At 56.8% G+C, this 27,742-nt stretch overlaps 1 protein-coding gene across 1 annotated transcript in view; it reads right to left on the bottom strand.

The window, feature by feature from the left end:
- Positions 1-27,742, bottom strand: part of LOC111150006 (SH3 and multiple ankyrin repeat domains 2) — a 397,663-nt gene that overhangs the window by 118,347 nt on the left and 251,574 nt on the right. The window contains exons 14-15 of the mRNA XM_022507316.1: positions 25,199-25,281; positions 23,404-23,528 (exon numbers count right to left, since the gene is read on the bottom strand). Of these exons, the coding sequence (XP_022363024.1) occupies positions 23,404-23,528; positions 25,199-25,281 (208 nt within the window). The remainder of the gene's footprint in view (positions 1-23,403; positions 23,529-25,198; positions 25,282-27,742) is intronic.

Genomic DNA, 27,742 nt, shown 5'->3' with positions numbered 1-27,742 from the left:
ATCTGGACATCAAAGAGAGTAACGTCTACAGCTGATTTAGACACATTGAATATATAAAATTCCCTGAGCTCGCTGTGATGTTGAGAGAGACAGACAAATGGAGAGATGGAAACAGAGGAAGATACACCAGCTGCCACCCCACCCCCACCCAAGAGCCATACCAAACCAATCCCCGGCACACGAATGGAGTTCATGGAGCACCAGTTCCTTGCAGAGAAATTTGATAATCAAGAGGAAAGCATTCAGCCTTTATTTTGCCTTCTTGTACAAATAGTGTTTCAGCCAAATAATTGTATTTGATAAGGGAACGTTTTTTGTGATCGCAGAACCCCTGCTAAGAGCTGTGGAGGGAGCATCAGGATGAGGAGAGCACAGTTTGCCAGCCCTGCTGAACTCATCAGTGCCTGCAGAGCCCACCCTGGAGAGAGCCCCCCACCCCCCTCCAGGTGGAAGGCCAGAGAGGCTTCCTGGTGGAGGAGCCAGCCACTGCTGCCCAGTCTCTGGGCCCCCAATGGAGTGAGGCATGGAGCACCTGGTTCCCCTTCATTATGCTGGACCCAGCATAATGAGGCTGCTGGGCTCACCTCCTTCTCCCAGAAGTAGGAGGGACTGGAAAACAGGTGAGTGGCACACGAGGAGGCAGAGACTCATCCAGGGTGTGGGCAACCTTGTCCAGTCCCCTAATGAGCCAATGGCAGGAGACAGAGGGGTGATAAAAGAGACTGAAGGAGAGCAGGAGGGACAGAGCTAGCAAGAGCCATGCTGGGTCCAGAGTAGAGTCACCGCTGTGACAGGACATTGCTGAGGGACCATGCTGGATGCTTAGGTGGCATGGGGTCTCATGAGAAAGAGGGAAGTGATGTGACATCTGGGATTTGCTGAGAAAAAGGAGAAAAGCAATAGCTAGATGGTCATGGTTTCTTGGCTATGACACCAAAGACATAGGCAACAAAAGAGAAAGTAGATAAATCGTATTTCATCAAAATGAAAAATCAAAGGACAAGGTTACATCCAAAGACAAGGTCAACAGAGTCAAAGCAACCCAGAGAACAGATGAAAATGCTTACAAATTATGTATCTGAGATGGGGTTAATATCGAGCATACATAAAGAACTCCTACAACTCAACAACAAAAATAAGACAATTCAATTAAAAAACAGACAGAGGGCTTGAATAGATGTTTCTCCAAAGCTGACGTACAAACATCCAATAAGCACGTGGAAAGCTGCCCAACATCGCTAGTCATTGTGCCAATCAACACCCTAATGAGATACCACCTCACGCCCATTAGGAGGGCTACCCTCAGAATAACAACGCGGCAAGAGTTGGCAAGGACGTGGAAAAACTGGAAGCTTGTGCACCGCTGGCGGGCATGTAAATGGCACAGCTGCTGTAGAAATCAGTACGGCAGCCCCTCGAAAAATTAAACAGAATTACCATTCGATCCAGCAGCCCCACTTCTGGGTCTGCCTCCAAAAGAACTGAAAGTGGGGACTCCGACAGATATCTGCTCACCCACATTCACAGCAGCCTTGCTCGCCGTGGCCAACGGGAGGAAAGCCCAGGCGTCCGTGGATGATAACTAGATCCAAGTGTCAATGGATAAAAAAAATGTGGCGTGTCCCACAATTAGGTATTATTCAGTCTCACAGAGGAGGGAAACCACGGCACCTGCCACGGCAGGGAAGAGCTCTGAGAACGTTCAAGGACGCAGGCTGGACGCAGGCTGGAAGAGCCCAGGGACACAGAGGACTTGGCCTGGTTGGACTCACAGAGACAGAAAGTAGATGGTGGGTGCCAGGGCTGGGGGTCAGTGTCTTGTGGGGATAGAGTTTCATCATCATTTGGGATGATGGAAAGTTCTGGAGACGGGTGGTGGGGACAGTTGCACAACAGCATGAATGTGCAGTGTCCTGAGCCATGCACCTAAGAATGGTTAAAATGGTTAATTTTGTCCTATATATTTTTTTAAAAGATTTTATTTATTTGACAGAGATTACAAGTAGGCAGAGAGGAAGGCAGAGAGAGCGGGGGAAGCAGGCTCCCCGCTGAGCAGAGAGCCCGATGTGGGGCTCGATCGCAGGACCCTGGGATCATGACCCAAGCTGAAGGCAGAGGCTCAACCCACTGAGCCACCCACTGAGCGCCCAGTCCTATGTATTTTATCCCAATTTAAAAAACAATTAAAAAGATGTAATTGCAAAGAAAGGGGCGATATACGGACGAATGTGGGCTGACTTCCGGAAGGCCAGCTCTCCACATGGGTCTTCCTAAATCCTGAAACTTTGCCCAGCTTTGCTCAAAAACCCCCATGGGCCCCCATCACCCTAGGTCTTCCTGCAGTTTCAAAGACCTGGCCCCACCCAGTCCCCCCAACCTCCTCTGCCTCCCCCTGCCCCAGGTATTCTAGAACACGTGGAATCCTTTCCTGGTCTGGGCAGGGCCTCGCACTCACTGCCCAGTCTGCTGGGCCCACTCTTCCCCAAGCCCTCCCTGCATGCAGGTTTTAGCCCAGATCTCACCCCTCTCGGGCCTTCTCCTGACCCCTGGGGATACAGGCTCTGTCCCACTGTCACTCTAGTAGCACTGTGGCACACATGTGTGAAAGTGTCCTGGGGTGGCCCTAACAAATGACCACAGACTGGCCAGCTGAAAACAGCCATTTCATCTTCCCCAGTGTTGGAGACCAGAAGTCAGAGATCAAGGTGTCAGCAGGTGCACACCCCAGAAGGCTCGAGGGGAAGACCCTTTGGCCTCTTCCAGCCTCCGGTAGCTGCTAGCGTCCTTCCACACTTTGTCCCTGCCTTCTGCGGCCTCTACACCCTGTCTGTGTGTGTCACGCCCCCCTCCTGCCCCGTCTCTGAGGAGGACGCATATGATGGCATGTAGGATCTTCCTGGAGAGTCCTGGGTCATCCCCCGTCACAACCTTTAAGTTCATCACATCTGCACAGACCCTCTTTCCATATAAGGTGACAGACAGAGGTCCCAGGGATTAGGATCTTTGGATGGCTGTCACTGGGCCTCGTACAGTCCACGCACGCACATATGCATGTGTGTGTGCACGTGTGTGCGTGTGTGCACCTGTTTCCCTCTGCAGGGTCCCACCACGGTTCTCTGCTGGCACACAGGTTCCAGGGGGCGCCCCCATTCCTAACCAGGCCCCTCTAGGGCACAGAATTTGATGTTCAATGTAGGTTTTCCAAATGAACACATTTCCCTTGAACCTGGTGGCAAGAACCCTGCCCTTTTGGATCAACAAGAACATCTCCAGTGAGTTCGATGGGACGCCCATGTGCCTGTGGGAGGACAGACCCCCTGCGCCCAGCACGTCAAGCCTCCCTCCAGGCCAGCAAACACCGCACAGAGGGCAGGCACTCCTATGGATGCTGTCTGGCCCTCCCGGGGTCAGGACAGGGAGGAAACCAAGGCTCTGGAACCCTAGCAAGGGGAATCTGCCACCCCAGGATGCTGGGAGCCCTGTAACCCCAGACGCTCTCAACCCCATCCCCTCAAACTCCAGGCAGCTCAGCGAAAGCCCAAGGAATGGCTGCCTTGGCACCCAGGACAGTACGGCGTATGTGACAGGCCCCGCCCTGGGTGGGGTGCGAGAGCCACCAGTCCACTGCGGCTGCGGAGCCGGTCTGTGGAGCCCGGGGCTCTCCGGAGTTTGTCCAGGAGGCCCGTGTGGGCAGGTTCATTGGCAGCAGCACCTCCCAGCCTGCGACAGGGAGCTGGAAGGCCATCCCCGGTGGGCTGCGAGGCACGCAGCAATTTGGGGGCTAATTTTCTCCCGTAAAGAGGTTGATCCTGTCATCTGGTCTGTACACTGCTGAGCTGGGCGTGTGTGCCCCCGAGGCCAAGGGGAGTGGACGCCACGGCGCGGGCTAGCTGGCGGGCTGCGGGAGGGAAGAGCGCACGGCTGGGAAGGGAAGCAGGTCCAGGCAGAGGCCGGAGGGGAGGCTGCCCGATCCCCGCGGACCCGCCGAGGCCTGGGCTCTGCCCTGGATGGGCGACTCACGGGGTCACCAGATCCGCACCCGACCCTCCCCTCCCCCGTCCTGCCTCCGTTCTACCGAAGTGAAGAGGGGTGTCAGGTGGTTCTGGACAAAGGACCACGTGCCGGGCTGGCAGAGGCTCCACGGGATCAGAGGGGCCAAGGTGGCCCATTTTGTTACGTCTGCTCAGAGTTTCTTGTACAAGAACAACAATAACAATAGAATTGGAATAATCACCAACATATACAATGGGAACAATTCCTGGAAAAATTCTGATCTCTGGCTATTGACTACAGGTGGTGCCCCCCCAAGTGATGGTATTGGGGGGCCCACGGGAGGTGATCAGGTCCTGAGAGTGGAGCCCCATGAATGCGATTAGTGGCCTTGTTAGGACCCCTTCGGCTGCATGTGGACTGCAGACAGGGGCCTGAGCCCTGACTTGGGGGCACAGTGGGAAGCAGCTGGGCCCCTGCAGGAAGTGGTGGGGGGCAGAGGGGTGCCCCCAGGTCACGCCCACTTTCATTCTCCTCAGACAACCTCTCAGCCCCTCCTCAACCCTCTAACCTCCCTGAGCTGCCCCTCCAGCTGGAGGAAGAAGTCAGAGGGTCCCAGGCAGGAGACACCCCTGTCCTCCTCCTGCACAGCATCTTCAAGCCTGGACCCCGTGATCCCATGTGAGCTGCGCCAGCTCCGAGGGCCACAGCATCGTCACCTCTAACACAGGGATAAGAATGGTAGGCAGATCGTACAAGTGACCAGTGTCATTACCGTGGCCTCCTGGGGCACAGAGGGACGGGCCGAACCTCTTTGTTCCCCTTATGCAATCTTAGCCTGCTAAAACCACACCCGGCCTCCGCCGGGCATCTCTCCCTAACGAACTGTAACCGCAGACAAGGTCCGGGAGTCATGGTGCGTTTTCTACGGTTTGTTTCTCCTAGAAGCCTCTAACGTTGTTGACCGGGATGAGGACAAGGTCTTTCTAGGTTGGCAGCGGGGACAAGACGTTTGCCCTCCTTCTGGACGCCCGGTGAGCCAGCAGCCCGGGCACCTCCTTCCCCATTGCGAGGAGCGGCTCTTGGAACTCGAGTGCAGGTGATGTGCCCCCTTCCCTGTGCCCCCTTCTGCCAGTGAGATGCGGGGGAGCCTGGTGGCCTGGGCCTCCCCATGTGCAGCGTGCAGGAGCCGGGGGAGGGGACGAGCCTGGTGCTCAGGACTGTGGTGTGGAGGAGAGCTGGCCGCCTGCGGGGGACACCCACTGGGACTCGCAGCCGAGCGGGCAGGAGCCCCACCTTGGCTTGTGGCCTGGCTGGCCAGAGAAGGCAGGTGTCCCAGGGGGGGTCCGGCACCTGGGATTGTCACTGGTTTGCCTCTTCTGCATGACCTTTTCTTGGGAGTTCCCAGGCTGGGGAGAAAATCACAGGGGACTGGGCACCAGGATGGGGGGGGCCAGAGGGCCAGAGGCTGGGGGCGGCCCCACGTCATCAGTATTGCTTGGAGAGGCTTTTCCAGCTGGGCGGGTTCTCAACGCTTTGGCATCAGGGTCTCTGAACAGGCGTCCAGGCCAAGCCATCCCAATGCCTTCCGCTTCGTTCCGGATCCGCAAACCTCTCTGGGCCCAGCGGGCAATCCGTCTGGCTTCCAGGGAGATTTTCAGGGCTGAAAATGCCACAGGCCTTAAAACGTTGATTTTTCCATTGGCTTCAAATTGAAATCCCTAACTGTAGGGCTGGGGGGAGTGTTCGGGACAAAGGCAGTCAGTCAATAAGGCATTGAGGGAGAGGCAAAGGGGACTGGGCAGTCACTCAGTGAGCAGGGTGACACACGGGATCCTCGCCTGGCTGTGTGACTTATGGGGACAGAGCTCTCACAGCAACTGAGGCGAAGCCGAGCCGTGCCCCCTTTCACCCACGCCGGCTCCCATCCTGTCCTCCACGCCTCCCTGTGCTTTCTGGGAAATAGCAGGGGACACAAGCAGGACGTGCACTTCCTGGAGATCTGTAGCGGGCTCGTGAGCCTCCCGCTGGCAGTGGAAGAGTGACACGGGTCCTTCCAGAGACCAGGAATAACGCGGCTGCAGCTCCTGTCTGAGAGCCATAACCTTGCCGCTTATTCCCTTTTAATGAGGCAACGAACACCGAATGTTAAAAAAAAGTTACATTCCAAGAGAGCCGAGTCCCTTCTGACTCCCCGTCCTCCTGCTGGGTCACCCCACTCTCACGGCGGTAGGCAGCCCTCCGGTGCTTCTGCACACATCGGTGTTGCCAGAGAAAAGTCAGAGTGTGGAGAGGAAAGAGCGTCTTGAAAGCTTCTAGAGCAGGCACATGTATGATCTACGCCAGCGACGCTCTGTGTCCCGTCCTCCTCACTTAGAAACACGCTCTGGGGACGGCTCTGGGTCTGCGCAGACGCGCTTTCCTCTTTCTAACTCCTGTGGAGTTTTGTTCCTGTGCAGGGACTTACTGGGCACCTGCCTGGACAGGTGCCTCCAGCTGCAGGGGAGCGTGGGATCCCGTGGGGGAGGGGGGCGCTGACCCACAATGACACAATGACTCAATGGGAATGTGACCCCTGTGTGCGAGAGAGCCCTGAGTAAACAGAAGACAGGCTAAGGGACGGGGTGGGGGAGGGGCAGTGCCCAGAGGACCGGGCCATTGTCCATCCTGTTGTATGGCTAAGGACACCGGCGGGGACAAGCCCAAGCTCGGAGGGTAAAGCCTTACTGTTCAAAGAGTTTATTTTTTTTTTAAAGTCAAGAACATTGCTGTCCTTCAAATTTTTTTTCAATGATGGTAAAGGCACATAGGACACAAATTTTGCATTTTAACCATCTTCAAGCGCACAGCTCAGTGTCATTAAGTATGTTCAAGCTGTTGTGCAGTCGTCCCCACCATGCACGTCCAGAATGTCCCACTGTCTCCTGAGACACCAGCCCCCATCCCTCCCCTGGCCCCGGCGCCCACTGTCACCCTCTGTGCCCCTGAGACACCGACCCCCATCCCTCTCCCGGCCCCAGTGCCCACCATCCATTCTCTGTCCCTGTGAGACACCAGCCCTCATCCCTTCCCCGGCCCCGGTGCCCACCGTTCACTCTCTCTCCCCCTGAGACACCAACCCCCATCCCTCCCTCTGGCTCTGCCCCCACCCCCCAGTCTCTGGAAGTCTGAAGCCCCAGGGGCCCTCAGGTGAGTGGAATCACAGTGTCCTTTTATCCCAGTGCGTCCCGGCCCGGATGCCTTGGGGACAGCAGTGAGAACTGAGAGGGGCCCCCATCCCAGGGAAGCACCTGCCGTGGGTGGCATGGCCGTGCTCCCAATCCTGCTGGAAGTAAAAGAGGAGAGAGGATCTTTGAGGGCGCCCTTCGTAAGGGGGTTCTCCAGACAGGCTTAATGTGGGCAAAGCTGGAGAGAGGACGGCACCGGAGTCCAGGCCCAGACCCCCTGGCCAGAACTCCCCGCACCCCTCTGTCCACGAACAACAGCCTGTTCTCAAACAAAAACAAAAACTGGACCAAACCAGAAAACAAAACAAAACAACAACAAAAAACAACCCACCAAACCCAATCAGGCCATTCCGTCCAGAAGGCTCATTAAAAAGCACTCCCGGAAAATTAACTGACAAGAGCAAACAAAATTTTTCCCTGGAACAGATGAGGCTGGGTCAGACCCAGGGATGGAAAATGGTCCCCACGGTCACCACATGGGCGCTGCGGGGGCTGGATCGCTGCCTCCACGGCAAGGGCATGATGCACGTGCTGCTACCAGGCCCCGGGTTGAGTCACCTCCTGCTCAGTGACCGCCACATCCCAGGAAGAGGTGACAGAGCCCTGGGGCAGGGTGGAGGGGTGCTGGAGCCCAGTGCCAGGCGGCTGCCTGTCCTGCCCCCACAGGACAGCACACGGTGTTCAAGAGTTAGCTGCCCCGTGCTGGCCTCGGGTTGAGTCCTGCCCCGTCTCTCCCTCCCGTGGCCGTCATACTGGCCACACCTCGATTGGCTGGTGTACAAGAAGGCATGACTGCCACCTCCCTCAGGAGGCTGCTGGGTGTGGACAGAGGTCCTGGCGTACACCAGGCGCTCAGCGAAGTTTCCAGCGCTGTGTGGTCCCCCAGCATTACGGGTGGGGGTCCGACTGCCGAGACGGTGGTTTTCTGGTCCCCCATGCTGCTTTGTCTCCCGAAACCACACCATTCGGTGCAACTGACCGAGGCTCTCAGGCAGGACAGACTGTCTCCCCACAGGCTGCGGACACGCCCTCGCCCTGCACCGCAGGTCAGAGCCCTGGGGGGCTCATTTCCCCAGCATGCCCCTCCACGGACACTAAATGCCGGAGCGCCCCCACATTCCTATGTCAGAGCCCCAACTCCCTGTGTGATGGCATGTGGGAGGCACTTAGGGTCAGATGAGGTCAGGAGAGTGGGGGCTCCATGACGGGCTTAGTTACTCTGATAAGAGGCACCAGAGAGATGATCTCTTGTCCCCTCCGCTGTGTGGGGACAGCAAGGAGGTGGCCATCCGCTAACCCGGAAGTCAGGACTCAGAGACTGTGCTCTGTACGGGAGCTGCCACCCCACGGCTTCCCAGGGAAGAGGAGGGGAGTGCACAGCTCCTGAACCCTGGGACTCCGCTTAGCCAAGCCTGGTGGGGCGGGAGGGACCTGGAGGTCCTTACAAGGCACCAGATGGTCACACAGCCCTGCCTGTGCTTGGGACCAGGTCTAGATATGCAGCAGAGCAGGAAATTCTGGGCCCCTTTGCCTCGGCTTGCCACAGGGTCTGTGTCCCCGGCCAGGGGTATCAGAGAGAACCCATGTGCCCACACAGAACACAGAGTCCCACCTGAGGGTCAGGGCTGAATGGGGACCTGACAGCACAGCACGCAGGGTGAGCTCAGAGAGGCAGAAACCCGTCCCAGGAGCCCCGTACACCGGGCACAGGATGGCTGGCTGCTGGATCGCCCCGTCCAGACATTCGTCTCCCTCCTTCTTATACCTGGGACTTAAGCTTCCTTTGGGAGTCAGCCCACCCCACTGGGGAGGGCACGTGACCCCGCCTGGCCACAGAGCATCTTCCATCGGTCCAGCGGGTCACTGGCTCAGCGATGGTGACCTGAGGCAGGCCCACAAGGTGCTCTTTTCTACTGGGGCTCCTCCCCTGATGGGACGACAACCTGGAGTGCCTGTGGACTGAGTCTGCCACCTTCATGGGGAGAACCTGCTTGGGCATGAAGAGGAACCCAGAGCTGACAGACGGACCAAGATCCTGGGGGACACTGCTGAGCACCTGGATCCAGCTGGGCCTGAAGCCAAATACCTCCGGAATTTCCAGCTACTCAAACCAGTCAGTTCCCTCAGCATGCTGAGCCAGTCTGAACTGAGTTCCGTCCGTTGTACAGAAAGTTCTAGCATAACACAACTGGGGGGCATTGAGGAGATGGGGTGCTCTTGCTTTGCGTCCATCCTTAATCAATTCCCCTTGATGCTGAAAGACTCTGCTCCCCTCACCTCCTCCAGGAAGGCTCCCAGGGATTTTCCAGTCAGTTACGACCTCCCCCTTCAAGAACTTCCCATCTGCTTAGCTGGCATCTCCCTGAACTACTTTGCTGTCTCCAGGTGGGCCTCCGGGCTGGGCAACAAGAACCACCCGGGAAAGACGTGGCAGGGCCAGCAGCCCTCTGGCCCTGTGCCTGCCCTGAAAGCTGTGAGGGCCGGGGCAGGGCCCGTGGTCTTCCCGAGCCTCGGCTTCCTCGCTGGTGAATGGGAATGTCCCAGACCTGCCCTCGTGGGGACGCAGGGCTGTGATGGGAGGCATCCACACAGAGCAAGGGCAGCAGCGGACGGGGCGGCTCCCATGATGACTGTGACATTGACTCTCGAAGCACATACAACTCTGCCTAGCTGGCTGTGGGTCCCTGGCCTGAGGGACTATCCTTCCCTTGGAGCTGCTCCTGGCCCCCGCTGCCCCTCCTGGATGCTGTGACTCACTTCACTGGAGCTGTCCTTCCGAGGCTTCCCCATTCCTCCCACCTCTGGCCCTCTAGGCGGCCACCCTCCATTGGTCTCTGCGATGATCAGCCACTAAGATCCACGTGTCTGCCCGCCTGCACATCCCGTCCTATAGTTCTCCTCACCACACCCCCAGCAGTCACCTGGCTCTTCTGACCTTGCCCTCCTTGGCCCTCCTCCTGCCTTAGCCTCTGCAAACCCAGGGTCAACGGGCCCAAGTTCCTCCTTAGCAAAAACCACCCCCATGTGAAAAAGCATTTCGAAGTGTGTTCTGCCTCCTCCAGGCCAGGGCAGGCGACACCACAGCCTGGGAGATGTCCCCACCCCACCGAGTCCCCACCCCACCTCTCAGCCCTGCCCCTCGGTCAGGTGCACACTGAACACTAGGCAAGATGCTTTATGAGGATGTCTCATTTCATGCTCACCCCAGCACTGGCTCTGTTCCTGTCCCCCCCCCCCCACCCTCTGGCCCACCACGCTCCTTCCCTGGCCAGCCCCTTCCCTTGGTCCCTGTTCCAGGCCTCACCACGGAGAAGCTCACAGCAGGGCCTCCGGAGCAGTCACCTGCCTCGAGCACAGCCCGGCTCTGCCACTCGCTTGCTGTGTGTCTGTGGGCAAGCGACTTCCCCTCTCTGTGCCCCAGGCTCCTCCAGCAAAATAAAGACCTGGTGGGACTGTTCAAACGAAACTGAGCACTGAGTGAGCTCCGTGCACGCGAAGTCCCCCGGCGGAGCCCAGCACGCAGGGAGTGCTGGAGAAACAGGAGCACCTCCCACCGCCACCGTTGTCGCCGGGGTGATGTCATCGGCAGCCCTGGCACACGCGGTCCAGCAGTGAAGTTGCCGGTGGCGTTGAGTTCTGTCTCTGTGGGCCGCCTCCCCGCCTTCTGCTCTCCCATGTCTCCTGCCAGGTTGGGCCCGGAGATGGCCATTTACGAGGGCCTCGCTGAACACCTGCTGCTCCCACCCCAGGCCGGGTTGGTGGTTTCCATAAACACAGAATTACTGTACGACCCGGCAAGTCCATTCGGAGGCGTGCACCCCAGAGAACGGAAAGCAGGGACGGCAACCGCGTCCTGTACATGCACGGTCGTGGCTGTGTTACGCACGAGAGCTGGAGGTGGAAACGGCCGGAATGAATGGGTACGCGAAATGTGGCTTTCTGCACACGATGGGGCATCACTCGGCCGTAGAAGGAATGCAGCTCCGACACGTGCTCCCCCGTGGGCGAACCTTGAAAACATTCGCAGCGGCAGGAGCCAGGCACAAAAGGCCGCGTGCTGCAGGCTTCCACGCCTCGGACATGTCCAGACAAGCAAACCCACTGGGACAGAACGTGGCCAGCGGCTGCTCGAGGCAGAGGGTGGGGGAAGGGCTGGAAGTCGCTGCTAATGGGGATGGGGTAGCTCTCTGGGGCACGAAAACACTCCGGAGTGGGAGAGAGATGACAGATGCACGACACCGGATACACGAAATGCCGCTAGAACGCACACGGTCTGCGGCTGGATTGGCGAATTTCATGGTAAGTGTATTTCATCACGATGACAAAGACGTGCACGGTGCGGAAAGCACGTGTGTATGTACACGTGACTGAATGTATCTGTAACAGGCACGTGGAAAGAAATAAAAACCCGAGAAGACAAACATTACAACGACCGTGTCTCCTGGCAGCGTCACCTGACTTTTCTCTGGTTTGTCCGTATCCTCAGTTTTACCCGGGCAAGTGTGACTTACACCACCCCTAAAGAAAGAACACTTGTGGAAAAACCCATCACCGGGCTCACATGGGAGCAACGTTTACTCCCAGTCCCTGATATTTTCTGAAAGCAGAGGCACACATCCCCCTGGAAAGTCCGTTGGATTCGGGTGGGCACAGGGGGAGGGGCGGTTCTGGAACTTTAGCGAGGGACTGGCTTAGTGCGGTTCTCTCTGATGTTCTCAGTCAGCCGGCCCCTGCGTCTCTGTCTGCTTTTCAAGGTGCAGACTGTGGGGGCTGAGGGAGGTGGTCCAGGAGAGACAAGCTGCCCCCCAACACGGACGCTTCCAGCACGTGCTCTCAGTGCGTTCTGCTGTCCTCAGGGAGCCAGCTAGCCTCTGGGCCCGACCCCGAGCTCCCCAGGAGCTCACCGATCCCACCAACAAACTAGGCTCCTGCTTTACACCTGACTGTTCCCCTGGGTGCTGGGATGAGCCCAAGCCCTCGAGGAGGGCTCTGCCCTCGGAGGGGACTCAGGCTCCGGAGCGGAGCTGTTCCGCCAACACATCCTGTGTCATGTAAACTCCATGTGTGGTGAAGCCAGGAAGAGAAATGTCCCTCAGTAGGGGCAAGCAGTCTGTGGAGGTTTGTGCCCTTCAGAGGAAGTTGGTTAGGCAAGGTTTGAAAGAGGAGACATGGGCAAAGACGTGGCGTGAGGGAACAGAGGGAGCAGGCAGGGGGTGGGGAGGGGAGGGCAAGGAGGAGGCGGAGCGCGGGTGCTGTAGGGTCTTGTGGCCATGGAAAGAACCGGATTTTACTGAACAGTGATGATGGGAGTCCCCCTAGAGCTGGGAACGGAGCGCAGACGGGGCAGTGGGGGCAGGGCGGGGGGGGGGGGCGGTGCGCAGGCCAGGACCTGGGACAGCAGCCCAGGCAGGGACCAGACTCTCATGTGAGCAGAAAGGCACTGGGTGGCACTGGGCCATGTGGGGGCTTTGTGACTCTGAGCTGCTATTTTGACCTCTCTGGACTTCACCTTTTCCACCTGAGAACTGAGGCTGGTGTCAGAAGCCACCTCCCGGGGTTCTGGCGAGGCTCCGGGGAGGCGGCATGCTCAGAGCACGTGGCTTGTGGATTTACAGTGGGAGGACGAAGCACAGCAGGAATGGTGCTGTTGGGGAGTGGCAGGGATGTCGGTCTAATGCCCTTGCCTAGGAGAAATCCAGAAACTCCAGTCCCATATCAGGAGCCACAGGGCACTGGCCTGTCCCAGCACTGCCCTGTTTGGGCCCAGGGGTAACTGCGAACGGCGCTGGTTCCTGCAGGTCGTCACTCTCCTGCCTTCCCTCACTTACCAACCCCATCTCTCCGAAGCCCATGCTGGGCACCAGGATCCTCCTGGGGCTCATACCTGACTTCAGCATAGCAGATCCCATGGAGGAGAGGTTCCTGGTGGTGGGACCCTGCCCTGGTCGGGAGGGAGGTCTGTCCTGCTCGGGAAGGCTTTTGTCCCTCCCAGGGCAACAAGAGCGGTGTAACAGTAATGGCCCCTCTCGCGTGTGTGCCTTAGCTCCTGCCCTGCTCTTTCTATGCACCTCAGACTTACAAGCTCACTTGACCCTCAGGAGACTCTATGACATAGATGCCCTTATTCCCACTTTGCAGGGAAGGAAATTGAGGCACAGAGGGGTTGTGTAACTTACTCAAGGCCACACAGCACATAGGTGGGGCAGCTGGATTTAGACCTAGGAGGACTGTCTCCTAGGACCATGCCTTGAATGCCTGCTCTGATCTGCTTCTTGAGGGCTGTGGGCTCTAGTCTGCCTCCACCTCCCTTCTTCAGCCACAGAAGTCCCTGCTAAAAGGCTCGAGCGAGCTTGCCTCCACTGACACAGTGAGGTCCCCATGAGTCAGCTCTGCATTTAAGGCCCTCCCTGACACGGAGGCCCCGCCCTCTTCATCCTTCCTGGGCCTCCGGACATTTCTCACACACTTATTGGTGCTCCTGCCTCTGAGCTTTCCTCTTGGCTGTGCCCTCCTCCCAGTATCTTCCATCATTTCACAGATCCTGACTGTATACCTGTCCTAAGCTGGGCTCTGGCTGGCCCCTTAGGTCGGTTCAGGCAGGGACAATGACATGTATTGTGAATGGGTGTCTCGGGGACTGTCGGGGAGGCTTCCCCGAGGAGGGGCCGCCATGCAGAGATCTGAGGGTGAGCCAGTCATGCAGGTGGAGAGGCTGGAGGTGGGAGAGAGGTAACGGAGAGCATGAATGAGAAGTGTGAGCAAGTGCTGGGGATGAAAGGAAGTGTGGCACCTTTGGGTGACCAGGGAGAGAGGGCCAGGGCCAAGGCCCATCTGTCTTTCCAGGCTGGATGTGTGTGCCACCTCCCCAACACATCCCTTCTTCTCTGTCCTGGCCCTGAGGCCCAACAGAAATTTCTGAGCTTCGCTCCGCACTCCACTTTGCCTCTCAAGGGCAAAGATGGCCTCCACTTGTCTCCGTGACTGGGGGCTGAGCACAGAGGAGGTGCACTGAAAAGTCTGTTATATGAAACCGAAGGTCCCAGCCAGAGGGAACTAGAAGTTTCGCCTGAGGGTGATTGGTCTCATAGCACCAAAGAAAGGACAGCACTCAGGACTTTACAGCATCAGAGGCTAACCATGGCCTTCCACTCCCTTCTTCCCCAGCCCTTCTCTTTCTAACTCCTCTTATCATCGCCATGCATGCACCCTAATTCCCAGGATTGACAAACTCCATCAATTACAAGATCTGACAGGGCATTTAGTGTGAGGCCTTCCTTCAGTTCATTTGCCAACCTAACTGCTTGTATCATGAAACGCCCCACAAAAGGGCGCTGCAGTCAGAGACAAATCAATGCTAACGAGAGCCTGCTGAGCATACTGGGAGGTGAGTGAGTGGGAGGAAGGGAGGGAGGGAGGGTGGGCAGGTAGAGAGGACCCAGGAGGGCTCCTTTCAGGGGAGTTGAGAGGCACATCAGGGAACCCTGCACCAGAAGCTCTCAGCTCACCATGCCTCCTGCAGACCTCATCACACGTGGACTGGGGCTGGGTCTACAGCATCCTCCTCAGGCTGAGGAAAATGGTTGTAAAATTATGTCTCTGGGACTTGAGACTTGCCCAGGGCATCAGAAAGATGCAAGGTTGGGAATCCACTTTCCCTGTGGGGCCCTTAGCATCCATGTAATCCCCATCACCTGCATAATGGGCATAGATGCCTGCTTCCCAGGAGTGTCCGTCACTGAACACAGATTTTGGGGCCTCTGTCAAGCATCAGGCATACACTGGGTGCTGGACACACAGTAGGGACCAGATCAGCAAGCTCTCCAGCCTTCAGGGAGCAGGTGTCCTCATGAGGAAGAGAGTTGATCACTCAACACACATGACGATTCTTGTGGTGAAAGAAGCACACAGTGGAGTGGCAGAGTCAGGGCAAGCGCAGGGGGCCCAGGGAGGCCCTCTGGGAAGGTGACATGTAAGCCCAGACCTCAGTGATGATGTGAAGCTGCCTTAGAGCACAGGATCCTGCAGCACACAACCCATATTGGTCCCTTCACCCCTCTTTACAGGAGAGATTTCCCCACCAAGCAGACACAGACAGACACACTCACTGAATAAGAAGCTGTGGTACCCAGGAAGGCCAAGGAAATAGGATGCAGGGGTGTGAGGAGAAGGGAACAAGAGAGGAAGCACCAAGAACTCCCATCAGGCCTTTTCTCCTTGGGGGAGGGCATCCTTCCAGCCCTCAAGTTCAGCACCCTGGAGAGGCCCCACAGTGCAAAGAGTTTCAGCACCAAGGAGAGCTCCCCAGAGGTTCAGCACCGCGGAGAGCTCCCGCCGACGCTGTCCTACTGCTCCCTGCCACGGACCAGCCATACAGAGATGCCCAAACTTAAACTGACATTCCAGGTCCTCCCTGGACTGGACCCAGTCACCCCCAGCTCCATAACATTCAACCACTCCCAAATTCACCTTGAGCCTTCCTGACACCCCAAGCTCACCCTGGGACCCTCCTGAGTTCTCCCTATAGAAACCCCACATACCACAACTAAGCATGATGCCAACACCATCTCTTTCACAAAGTCCTTCTTCAGATTTATCTTGGGGCCTTCACCATACCCTGCTTTTGCCCCCTTCCAGACTGTGAGTTCCCAGAGGAACTGAGTCGGATTGATGTCTTTTTTCCCCACAGCACATACTAGCCCAGCGCCTGAATGAAGTTGCAGAAATGACTTGTACGATTGCTAACGACTGCTGAGATCTCACTCTGCCAGGAACCATGCTATGTGCTTCAAACACATTTTTATTTACAGTTTAAGAAACTAAGGCCAAAGGATGAGAGATGGGCCCAAGTTCACATTCAAATAGTCCAGTGACAGAGGCTGGATTCAAACCCAGGTCACACTGCACAGCCAGTGCCCTTGACCGTGGCTCCTTTTTGTCTCTATCCAACCCAGTGCACTGCCATCTGCCAGGCCTACGGAGCCTTGAGCACAGCAGCCACGGTCCCCTGAAGTGATTCTGAATCTTTTTTTAGCCTGAAATTGAAATCACTGATGCTTCAAATTAGAACCCCAAAATGAATGAGCCAAGACTTCAGATTTGCAATAGCTAAGATGCCCGCATCTACCTTCTCAGCAGGATTCTGGGCTCCTCCTCAGCCTGGACCACCTGTTCCCAGTCAATATGGAGGACAAAGTGAATGATTCTCTAGGCGCAGAAGGGGCTATGGCTGGCTATGTGCTGGAAAGGGGTCCAGGATCCTAAGCTCTGCCCAGAGTAGGGCCTCTTTAGAGCCCTGGAAAGCAAAGACCCCAGTGCTAAGAGACCCAGATAGCAAAGACCCCAAGGCTATGAGCCTTGGAAGGGCACAATCGTTTGCCATGGGTACTGGCATCGTCGGAAGGGCGAGAAACAAATACAGCCACACTCCTCTGTGCTGACTTTTATTTGCTACTAAAGAATGTTTTCCAGTCAGCACTGAGAAGTGGACTGGAAGCTTAGAGCCCAGCAAGGCTGGGCAGGGGGATGGAGAGGCAGGTCAAGATGGCCACACTTACCCCCTGCATTAACCCAGCTGCCGGCAGCCCAGGAGCAGGGGCGCTAGAGTAGGAGGCTGGTTGGCAAGGCCCCGGCCTTTTTCAAAATGTGTACAGCAAGAAGCCACAGAGCTTCAGAAGTCCTCCACACTTGGAGAGACCCCAGATGGCCACTGGGTGCTGCTTGTCTTTCACGTGAAACCAACAGACATTCACAACTGAAGTGTCAATGACTCAAAGTCAGGAATTCATGGGCCACCCTTGCTTCCTGCTAATATCAGCCGGCATTGGGTCTTAACTTACTTATTGCATTAAAAACTCATTTAAATGTACGTAAACAAGATGTTAAGAATTTGGGGGGTGGGGAGGGTAGAGCTCTCAGCTTGGCCGTGCAGGCACCAGGCTATCCCGAAAGGCAAGGCAGAGAAACGTGAGCTGGGTGTTGTGACTGAATGAGTCGATGGAAGGGAGGCCTGCACCGCGGGAACTACAGCAGGGCTCTGGCCTCAGCCCTGGGATTTGTGGCTGGAGGGCAGAATGGGAAGCGTGGGGAGAAATTCCAAGATTACCCAAAAGCCAGACTCATGCCAGAAGAGAACTGAGCGAGGCAGTGAGGGAGCGCCCTGGGAGCAGAGGTTCAAGCCAAGTCTGGAGGCGTGCTTGCCAGGGGTACTTGGGGCGTGGGGGTGGGGCGGGGCAGGCCCCTGCACCAGCTGCTCTGTTGTCCGCAGAGGCACAGAGACACTCCGGCCAAGGCACTCTTGGCTGGAATGTACTTGGCACATGATGACTCTATGTGCCTGGCCCAAGGCAGACGTGCTCTGTAACGGCTCCATGCTTGAGACGGTCCTGGTAATGATGCACCTGCCGTGACTGTAACTTATGACGACTTGCTCTTATTACTTGTTCAACTCCCAGTCACTGGTTCCCTCTGCTCAGTCAGGCATCATGAACGGCGATCAAGGACGTGATGATCCTCGACAGTAAATGCTGATGAGAATGTCCACCCTGTGCCCAGTACGGCTGGCCCTCGGCCTTCTCTTAGCCAACAAGACCAACAGTCACGGCAGCCCATGTGCCCAGAACTCGTCTTGGTGACTGAATCCTCACAACCACCCACCTTGTGGATGGGGACCCTGAGACCCAGGAAGCCCGCGCTGACCAATAACATGCAGAGTGAGCGACTGCTCGGCCGCAACCTGAACTTTGTCCCCTCCTTCGCACAAATTCATCTCAGAGCTGGGGAGGCTGGCAGATTACCACCAGGCTTTCACACCTGTTTGAAGCTCCAGCCTGGTTACAAGTAACGGTTCGGGCAAGCGCATGCTAGAAACCATGTTGCGTTTCTCAAGTCCCGTTCTCAAGAGAATGTTTCCGGAGTGACATTTTATAAGATACTCAGAAGGTCTCTCAGGAAAACACCAGGGCACCCCTCTTAGCGGCCTCACTTCAGTGCAAACTGAGATTATAAAACAGTTGTAGGCCATCACTAGTGCAAGCATTTAATACGAGGAAAAGTAATTAGCAAACTCAAGCATCGCTTTTCAAGGATGAAAGATATTGCCGCCTGCTTTATTTGCAAGGGAAAACCTATTTAGGGAATTAACACAAAAACGAGATTGGCCACTTCAGGGCTAAGAAAACAATCACAAAAACCATAGGGGCCTCCGGCACGGTATCAGATTGGTGAGCAATGGCCCCAGGAAAATAATTAACACCCAGGAAAGTGTTCTCGTCCTGAAAGCAAACAGCAACACCTTGGCCACGGAGGCTGAGACACCACTCAGCTGTGTGTGACAGCTTCTCCAAGGGAATAACTTTCTATTTATGAAATTAATACCTGTCAGAAAAGCGAATGCTGTCACTCTGGAAAATCTGAGAAACAGACAAAGGTCTGAAAAAAGAGATGATGATCACACACGATCCCATCGCCCAGAGGTTAACGGTTCCTTTCCTATCCCCCCACCCACCCCAAGGCCTATTTTGGGGAGAGGTGGTATGATTTAGATGGTATTGTGCAGATAATCTTGGGTCTGCCCTTTTCACCTGATAGAAGGTGATCAGTTCTCATTAGTATCAAGAACTCCTTGCAAGCCTCATTGTGAAATGCTTTCTCGGGAATTCGCGAGAGACACCCGAGGTCCCCTTCACCATTTCCCTGTGGCCCCATCCCCTGATCCTCTCTGTGGTCTCCGCTCTGCCTGTTTTCAGATTGTTCCCTCAGAATGGATTCCTAGAGGTAAAAACCCCTGATGTGGCTTTACAGCTCTTACTACATACTGTCACAGCGGTTTCTAAAAAGTTGATGGCGATTTATTCTTTCACATAGCGACATATGAGCACTGTCACCGGCGTCGGGTATAGTAATAAAAGAAAAAAAGCATTTGCTAATTTGAAAATAAGAATTGGCAGCTCATCATCTGTTTTTCTCCTTCGCCTCTGCCCATTTAGACATTGACCACATCGAAGTGTCACTCGTGACTCTCTGGGCTCTGGCATCATGGAGTCAGGCGGCCCCAGTCGGAACCCCAGTGTCTCCACTCACCCGGTCCACGATGCCGGGCAAGTTGATTTCACTGCTCCGGGCCCAGTTTCCTCATCGGTAACACAGGGAGGGCAACAGATACCACTTTCTGGGCTTATGCAGAGGGTCAGATGGGAATGTGGGGTGCCTGGGCAGATAGACCCTCAGTCATTATCAACGAGGACATGGGCCTTGGTTGTGTTTGTCGCGAATGGCGTTTATCCTTTTGAGGTTTACTGTTTAGTTGAATTCGGAGTCATTCTGGAGATAGAGGATGTTTTTGTTTAAGAAAGTGATGAAGGAGTAAAACTTGGGTTTCTGGAGGGGGAGCTTGGGGAAGGAAGACAGCCCCGTGTCACAACAAGGAAACGAGGGCAGGACCTGCTTCTGTCCTTCAGCCAGAATGGCAGTTAAGAGGTTCAGAAAGCCGACACGATCAGGCCAGCTGGTCATCACCGTGCCTGATGCAAGAACCCTGGGCGGCGTCACCCAAGTGCCCTAAAGACGTCACACCCAAGTTCCTGCCTCGAGACTCTGACTCCGAAGGTGTGGGCTGGCCACCAAGTCTCTCTACAAATAAGGACAAGTGGCTCTGATGCCCAGCCACGTGTCACTGGGTGAGCCCGACCTGCAGGTCACCGAAGAGACCTCCCCAATCCTCCATGTCTCCTTGATTACTGGATGCAAAACTGTCATCTCTGAGCCATCCAGCTCCTCCTATGACTGCTCATGAGTGGCCTCTCCTGCCCCATCTCATGGGGGTGGGGAGACCTAACCAAGAAGACTCCAGGAAGAAGCAGAGGACGTCTTTAACAATCTGGCTGATTCTCCCCCTAAACTCTATGCTTTCAATTCTCTGACAAGCTTCTATCATTATTAAACTCAGTTCGAACTGGGTTTCCTGCTGTAACCAAAAGGGATACGGGCCTTTAGCATTCCCGGCTGGTGGAGTCCCCGCGCTTACACGTGAGGTACAGGGCGAGGAAACCTTGCTTCGACTCCCCTTCTCACTTCTCCCCCTGGCCTGTCACGGCCACTGGGACCCACTTCTCTTTAAGCATCGCTCTCCCTGGAAGGACTCTGCCCCTACTTCCCTGCCTCCTAACACTCTCTGGGAAAGCCCCAGCAGCCCCAACCATCCAGAGGATTCCAGCAAATCAGGCTGATCTGAAAGTGGTAAATACACATGGCCTACGGGGCCCCCAAGTTCAAGTGCCCACTCCTCCTTCTCTGCTTCTAAAATGAATTTTAATGGCAAGTTACTGGTACACTAGGACCCACTGATCTCACTGTAATTCCTGGTTTCATGAGAAGCTTTTACAAGGGACTCGAAATTTTTGCATTCCGGCAGAAGCAGGGTGTGGTAGGCAAAGAGACAGTCCCAATGGTCAGCATGGTCAGCAAAGAGACAGTCCCAATGACAAAGCAGCAAAGTCCTCCCCAGTGCTAAGGCAGGAGGAACAGAGTCTAAGGGTAAGCACCCAAGAAAAGCACACGCGACAGGAGACCCTTCACGACAGGCGCAGGTGATGCCAGCAAGATGACCAAGTCCGAGAAGGGGGAGGGGAGTTCAGGGGAGCTCAGGACTCTGAAGAGGGAACATCCGCATCAAAAGTTGTCCCTTGGCCTCCACATCCAAGCTGCAGCGTTTTTAAAGGGAATGTAAACAACTGACATGTTCTGAGTTCCCTTCCAAAAGCAGCGAGAGACGGAGGCCGGCCCAGAGGGATACGGGGCGACGGCACACAGTCTGCCTGCCCTGGTGACCTCTGACCACGGGACCCCGTGCTTCACCAAGGCTCAGAAACTCCGTCAACTCCAGAGACGGCTTCTGGCCAAAATGCAGATTCACCCGAGACCCATGCGTTCATGGAGAACGCCCCTCCCAAGGTTGAAGCTTTTCAATGGAAAATGTGGAAAACGTCTGCTGGGAAACGACGCATCTCTAAGGCTGTGAGTGATTTCGCTTCTCCAGGGGTGAAGTCCGGCAGCGAGGAGAAGGCATCCACGGAGTCTCATCAAGCACCTAAGGGAGACTTTCTGAGTCCCCTGAGTCGCCTTGGAAATGCACTGGGTGGGGCCGGCTTCCAAGGGTCCAACCCCCTGGTCCCCCGTTCACATATGGGCCCCAGTAAGCAGCCCAGGGTGGCTGTGAAGGGCTCAGCCCTCCTGCGGGTCTTTGGGACACAGTCACGCCCACACGGCATTACTGCATCTCAGGGCCCGCCATTCCTAGAAGCCCAGAATTCGGAGGTTACCTCGGACGTAAACCTGTCCCCAAATGGCAAATGCATTTGCACATCAGAGGTTAAAAGCAACGTCCAAGGAGATGCTTTGGCAGCAGAAGCGCAGGCACCCTTCATGCCCCAACTTCCACGGGGGCGTCCATCGGAGCGGGCAGCCGGCCTCCTCCACCCAGGCCGGGCGTGCGCTGCGGGCACATCCACCAACCCCGTGCAGCTCGGCTTCCCCGCGAAAGGGGTGGGCCCAGCATGCGCCCCGAGGCGTTCCCTTGTTTCCTTTACTGACTAGTTCATCGAGGAAGCCCTCCAGTGAGCCCAACAGCGGGCCACACACTTGCACGTGCAGCCTTCATTTATTATTTAAAACCAAGAACCAGCCTTGCCTGTGTCAACCTATTGGAGCCTCTGTCCCTGGGTCTGTCTCTCTGTCACACACACACACACACACACACACACACGCGCGTGCGCGCACACAGTGAGGAGACTTACATCACAACTCCATCCTACAGAAGATGATTCAACCAGTCTCTGCATTTTTGTGAGGTTACAAATCGAGTTAACCCACGAGAGCACTGCAGGTTCCGGTCTCCACCGTTCTGGGTAACGTACCCAAGGTGTCAGCCAAACCAGGCTCTGATGGGTCAGGAAGAATTTAAATGTAGCTTTCAGAGAATAAAAGTGAGACCAACACAAGATACCTGGAAGAAGGTAAAGCACCTTCTCCATTTTCCTTGGCTCGCTCCCCCTCCAACGTACCTCTCCTGGATTTCCTTCGGTCCACCAGGCTGGAGAGGCCCTAAGGAGATCATGAGCCAACCTGAGCTCAGCAGCGCCCCGGGAAGCTCAGGCAGAATGGGGAGACCGGCCTCCAGCGCCTGGCTCGCCAGGGTCTGGGTCTTCAGAATGAGCAAGTGTCTGGCTGGCCCAGTGGCGGGGCCTCCCCTTCCCCACTCCTTTCTACCCGTACGTGCATTTCCAGAGCAGACGAGACCCAGCTCAGGGTTAGCGTCAAGGGACGCTTTCCTAAGAAACGTGAACTCCCCAGGAGGGCCCCGGAGCAAACCAAAGCCTTTACGAATAGTTTTTCCAGGGTATGACGTGCTCTTTCACTCTTAATGTTTCCAAAGAGTAACAAGTTCCTTTGCACAACAAGATTGAAAGTAACACCTCAACTCGCAAAAGGCAGGGAGCTCAGACGTGCTGGGAGCTCGGACACCTGCACACACCACACTGCTGACCCCAGCCAAGCTCAAGAAACACGGGCACTTGTGTCTCACGGGGTTCCTTCAAGGAAGAGAACGCTCCCTCCCTTCACCTCAAGCGAAAGCCAGTTTTCAAAGCATCTGGATTTCGTCACTTCCTTTGTGTGCCTCTCGCACGTGGCTGCTTGGCCTCTGAAGGCCAGAGTCTGCCGGGTCCAGTCACTACCACTTGCAAGTCACGGTCTCTCAGCCGCCAAGGTTACAGACCTCGAGCAAACAAGAGCCACAGCACAGCGCTCTCCATCCGGCCCTTAAGGCACGAGAAGGGCAATGGCCCCAACCGGTGTCTATTCCTACAGCTACCAGTGAACCCCACGCAACGTCGTGGCAATCCCGTGTCTCTTCCTTTTATCTTCTACTTCAAGACCAACGGCCACTTCCATGAACATCTCCACCTCCCAAGAGTCACAGCCGAGGCCTTAAGACAGTCCAAACGCACACGTCCACCAGAAACGGCATCCCCAATGGATGGACCAGGAAGCAACCCACGAACGTGGGTCCACGGCAGCCTCCGTGAGTCCCCCTAGATCTGGGTCCACGGCCGCGAGCCAAGACCACGGACCCTAACCCTAAGAGAGGCGGCGCTCTCCCCAAGCGGAAAGATACAAACACCTGTGTCCCTACCTCAATCAGGAAGTCCCCGGTCCTCAGTCCGGCTTGCCACGCCACCCCTCCTTCATCCACGGACTCCAGGTACTGCAGGGCTGGGAACGCCGGCGTTGGCGTGAATTCTTCAATGGGCGTATCGGCTGGGAAGACAAGGGATACCTAAGTTCAAGCCTGGGTGACGTCTCCGGGTGGGGAGCCCCGGCCCCTCATGGACCCCTGAGAGAAAGGGGGTGTGTGTGTCTCCCGTTGAAAGTGGGTGCTCGGGCCTGCTCTCCCCTGGGAAGGGCTTGCCACTTACAGTCATGGGCCAGCACCAACTCGAGCCACGAAACCAAGTGGAGCTTGGTGCTACCATGTCTCTTGGCCTTTTCAAAACCACGAGTAATGTGCTGTGCATGTCTATACGTACACGCCTGTCATTTTCTTTAAAAGCATCAGTGACTAAACATTTTCAGTTCTAAAAATGGAAAAGTTCCCCCCCAAAACCACACAGAGCTCCAGAAACACCACACTGAACCACTTGCCAAATTTATAGCTACGTAGACTTGCAACCAAGGGAATTCAACTTGGAGCACGGACAGATCACAACGCTGACCCAGTGGGTGGCTGCGGATTTGGAACCTGCTTATGAATTCTGTCTACAGGGAGCCCGGCTCCCGGTGACCACTCTGCGGCCAGCACCCACGGGAAGGCTGGGTCCCTGCTCCTCGGCCGAGAGAGCCCTGGCTTGTGGGCCCCACACAGCTGCTGAGCAAAAGTCCAGGGCAAGAGATGGACTGCCCTGGGTAGTTCGGAGTGGCTGGGGGTGGGTGGGTGGGAAAAGGAAGATGACCCCAGCAGAGGGAGGGGATAGAACATCATTCAGACAGTCACGGACATGGACACACACACACACACACACACACACACACACACACACACACACGGGGACAGATTCTTCTTTCCTTTCTCTCTCTGGACAGATGGCTCCTGGCCAGCCTGAGTTTCGGGCAGGTGGGGCTCCCACCCAGGGCAGGAGGCCCTTCCTAGCTCAGGTGCAGGACCCCCGCACGGCACAGAGCCTCTGACATGAAACTTACACATGGCTTACCCACACACGCGGTGGACAGATGTCTCCTCTCACGGGGAGCTGATGCCATTTTGTTTTCTTTTGAAAGGGAAGCCCCCAAGTGAAGGGCCGGTGCGGGGGGGTGCACGGCCATGGAATGCGTCCCTGGAGCCCCCCACCCCAGGCCACATGACGTGTACGCTGCCGGCTCAGTCCACAGCAGAGGGGACCATCTTGCCACATTTCCTTTGCAAAGTCACCTTAGAGGCGGGCACACAGAGACGCCTGCCGCACTTGGAGCCGAAGCCCACTCCCAGAATGGGGCAGTTTCTAGACAGCCGAAACTCAGCACCGGGTCACTGTGGATATCTGAGACCAGGAGCTCCAAATCTAGCTACAGTTGCACTGAACTAAACCACAAAAGGTACATTAAACCCACAATATATATATTTTTTTTAAGGGTGGGGGGAGGGAGAGAGAGCAAGAGCAAGAGCTCACTTGGAGCAACACTGTGTACAGAAAATTGAAAATATTCCTCAAGGAAGCCCTGATGTTTTCTGAGTAAGGCGAAATATGTTAAAGAACATGGTTGTCTAGCAACCAAGTGCCCCCAGGAAGAAGGCTTCCTTCTGAGCCGGGGAGCGTTTTCATACGGCGTGCACACACACACACACACACACACACACACACTCTCTCTCTCTCTCTCTCTCTCTCACACTCGCACAACAGGGGTGCTCCCAGGCCGGCAGCAGCCGCTCTTACCTTTCGCCCCTCGGAGCACGAATCCGAAACCCTCATTGTCCTTCTTCTGCAGGACCACTGTCTTCTCCTCGATAATGCAGTCACTGTAGAGAGAATTCCGGGGATAGCGACCATTACTGTAACCCGTCATCATCACCGTGGCCGGTGCTCCGCCGGGAACGTTCATCATCCTGGCCGTTAATCACCCGGCTCGCCGGATCCAGGCAGCATGGAGGAAACTAAGCAGCACAGGGAGCAGGAGGCGCGGAGGCAGCTGGGGGGGCCGGCGAACGGGATAGGCGGGCTCGGCACAATGGGGCTCGGGCGGGGGGGGCAGGCAGCGCCGGAGCCGAGCGAGCGAGCGAGCGGGAGGAAGGAGTCAGGCGTGGTGGGGAGGCCGCCGAGCCATGGCCGCACCGGGCTGGCTCTGGGCACCCAAAGGCAAAGAAAGTAAGTGGCCCGGAGCCACGGGGGGCAGGGCCGCCAGGGCGCCCGGGCCGACGCGTCTTCCAGGGGGGCCCACTGAAAGCGGCCAGAGGAGAAATGAGGCAGCAGGTTTTTCTTCTTCTTCTTCTTCCTGAAGGGGTTTTCAAAAATCAGATTCTATTTGCTCTCCGCACGAGCCGGAGCTGAGACGCAGCGACCCCTCCCTCCCGGTCCGAGAGAGTGTGGTGTCCCCACCATCGCCACGGAGCCCACGGAGCCACAATGCCACAGCTGGTGCTCGGCGGCGTCATCCCGCACAGAGAAGCCGCAGGCTGGCGGAGGGGGCGGCCGGGGCGCTGCTGGGGGGTGGGGGCTCCCAGCAGGAGGAGGCAGGTCACTCCGGCGACACCCAAGCCACCAACTGCACGGCCTCCTGTAGGGGATGATGAGCCGTGGGGACAGGGAGAAGGGGGCTCAGGGGTTACCCTCCTTGAGAGACCACCTAAAGCCACACCGCCTGCCTCTTGGCACAGCATTTTTTTTTTAAAGGAAAGAAACGCGAAAGCTCCAACTTTGCTTCAGCTGCCAAAGCCTCCCATCGCGCACAGTCAGGGCGCTTTGCCACATGACTGTCCACCCCCAGAGGCACCCGGGGGCGCGGGACGGAAGTGGACTTCCTGGCGGGCCACACGGCTGGGGCTAAACGGTGGCCCTCCCCACCGACCAGGGCGGCATCCCCTCCCCCCCCCGCCCCCAGGACTCGCTGCTGCCCCGGAAGTAAGTCGGCAGCTGGAAGGCCAGGCCACTGCGCAGGGAAGGAGGAGGGGCGGGAGGGAACGTGGAGAGGCTTTCTCCAGGGTCCTAAGGGGCTGGTCTTGCATGGGAGGCTGCGGGCCAGAGGTCCTGAGGAATTCAGCAGCCCCGGTCTCTGAGGGGCAGGCCAGGGGACGCAGCTGGCAAACAGTGGGAGCAGCGGGGAGACAGGCTGGAAGTGACAGACAACTGAAGGTCAGCTTTGTCCAGCACTGGACTCACAGCCTGCAGGGAGCACGAGGCCGCAGCGTGCAGCCCACCGGGAGCAGCTTAGCTGACCCAGATCGGGCCCCAGGAGGACAACAGACAGGGGCGCCTGGACAGAGTGTTGGGCTGCCAAGAGCTCTTCAGGGCCCAGATGAGGCAGGGGAGCCTCGGAGAGCTCGGGGGACACGGCCGGAGAATACACACGTGTCCTGACCTGCTCTGAGCTCCTGGCCTTGCGGCAGACAAGCGTGCAACAGAACTTGTTGGGGTGACCCTGTCTTCCAGCAAAGGGCAGGCCGAGTGCAGACACTTACTTTCACAGCCAACAGCCCGTACAATCTGGGATGACGGGTTTAGGGTGGTCTCATACTCAAGGAGGGGTTTTGTCCCTGTGCTCTTGCTCTGCCTGCTACCCTGGGCACAGGGAGCCCTGGCTCTGGGAGCCGGGCCGTGACCATGAGCCCCTGGCTCAGCCCACTGAAGCCCGTCAGAAAGGGGACTCAAGCAGGGTCAGGAGTCAAGGGCCCTGGGAGCCTCTGGGCAGGGTCCCATGGCTGGCCTGGCCTTTCATAGGTGACAGGGATCCCTAAATCTCTAAGCCTTGCCCTCGCATTACAAGGTGGCAAGAAGCCACGGTGAGGTCAGATGGGGCGATTCCCAGGGCGGTACAGTGGGCCGGGGGATGGGGAGCCGCCAGTGGCCCTCAGAAATGGCAGCAGGCTGGTGCTTAGCCAGGATCTGGGGAACCACAAGGCAGGAGGAACTGGGGGCAGGTGGAGGCTCTGTGGTGAGTGGACCCTCTGCCCGGCCGACCACCTTCCTGTCTCCACAGCCTCACCCAGCCAGGACACAGACCTGGACCGCCTGCCCACGTGCCTCGCTTCCGGCTGGACGGCTCAAGGGAGAGGGCCCTGGCCTGGTGGCTCCCTGGGGCTCCGGCCGCTGTGCCCCACTTTCACCCTGCGCTGCCCTCTGCATGAGTAGCCGCTGGCAAGCAGCCCCCGAAGTGGATGCCTGCCCTGCAGGTCCTGGGCCTCATCTCCCCTGGGCGCATAAGCAGCCCCCGACCCCACCCCTTATCCTGTATTCCAGGCGGTGGCCCTACTACGGGCCAACTCT

Source organism: Enhydra lutris, unplaced genomic scaffold, assembly GCF_002288905.1.
Source record: "Enhydra lutris kenyoni isolate GAN:26980312 unplaced genomic scaffold, ASM228890v2 scaffoldscaffold22, whole genome shotgun sequence".
Taxonomy (NCBI): domain Eukaryota; kingdom Metazoa; phylum Chordata; class Mammalia; order Carnivora; family Mustelidae; genus Enhydra; species Enhydra lutris.
Note: the sequence above shows the minus strand (reverse complement) of the source record. Positions and strands in the feature narration are given on the sequence as shown.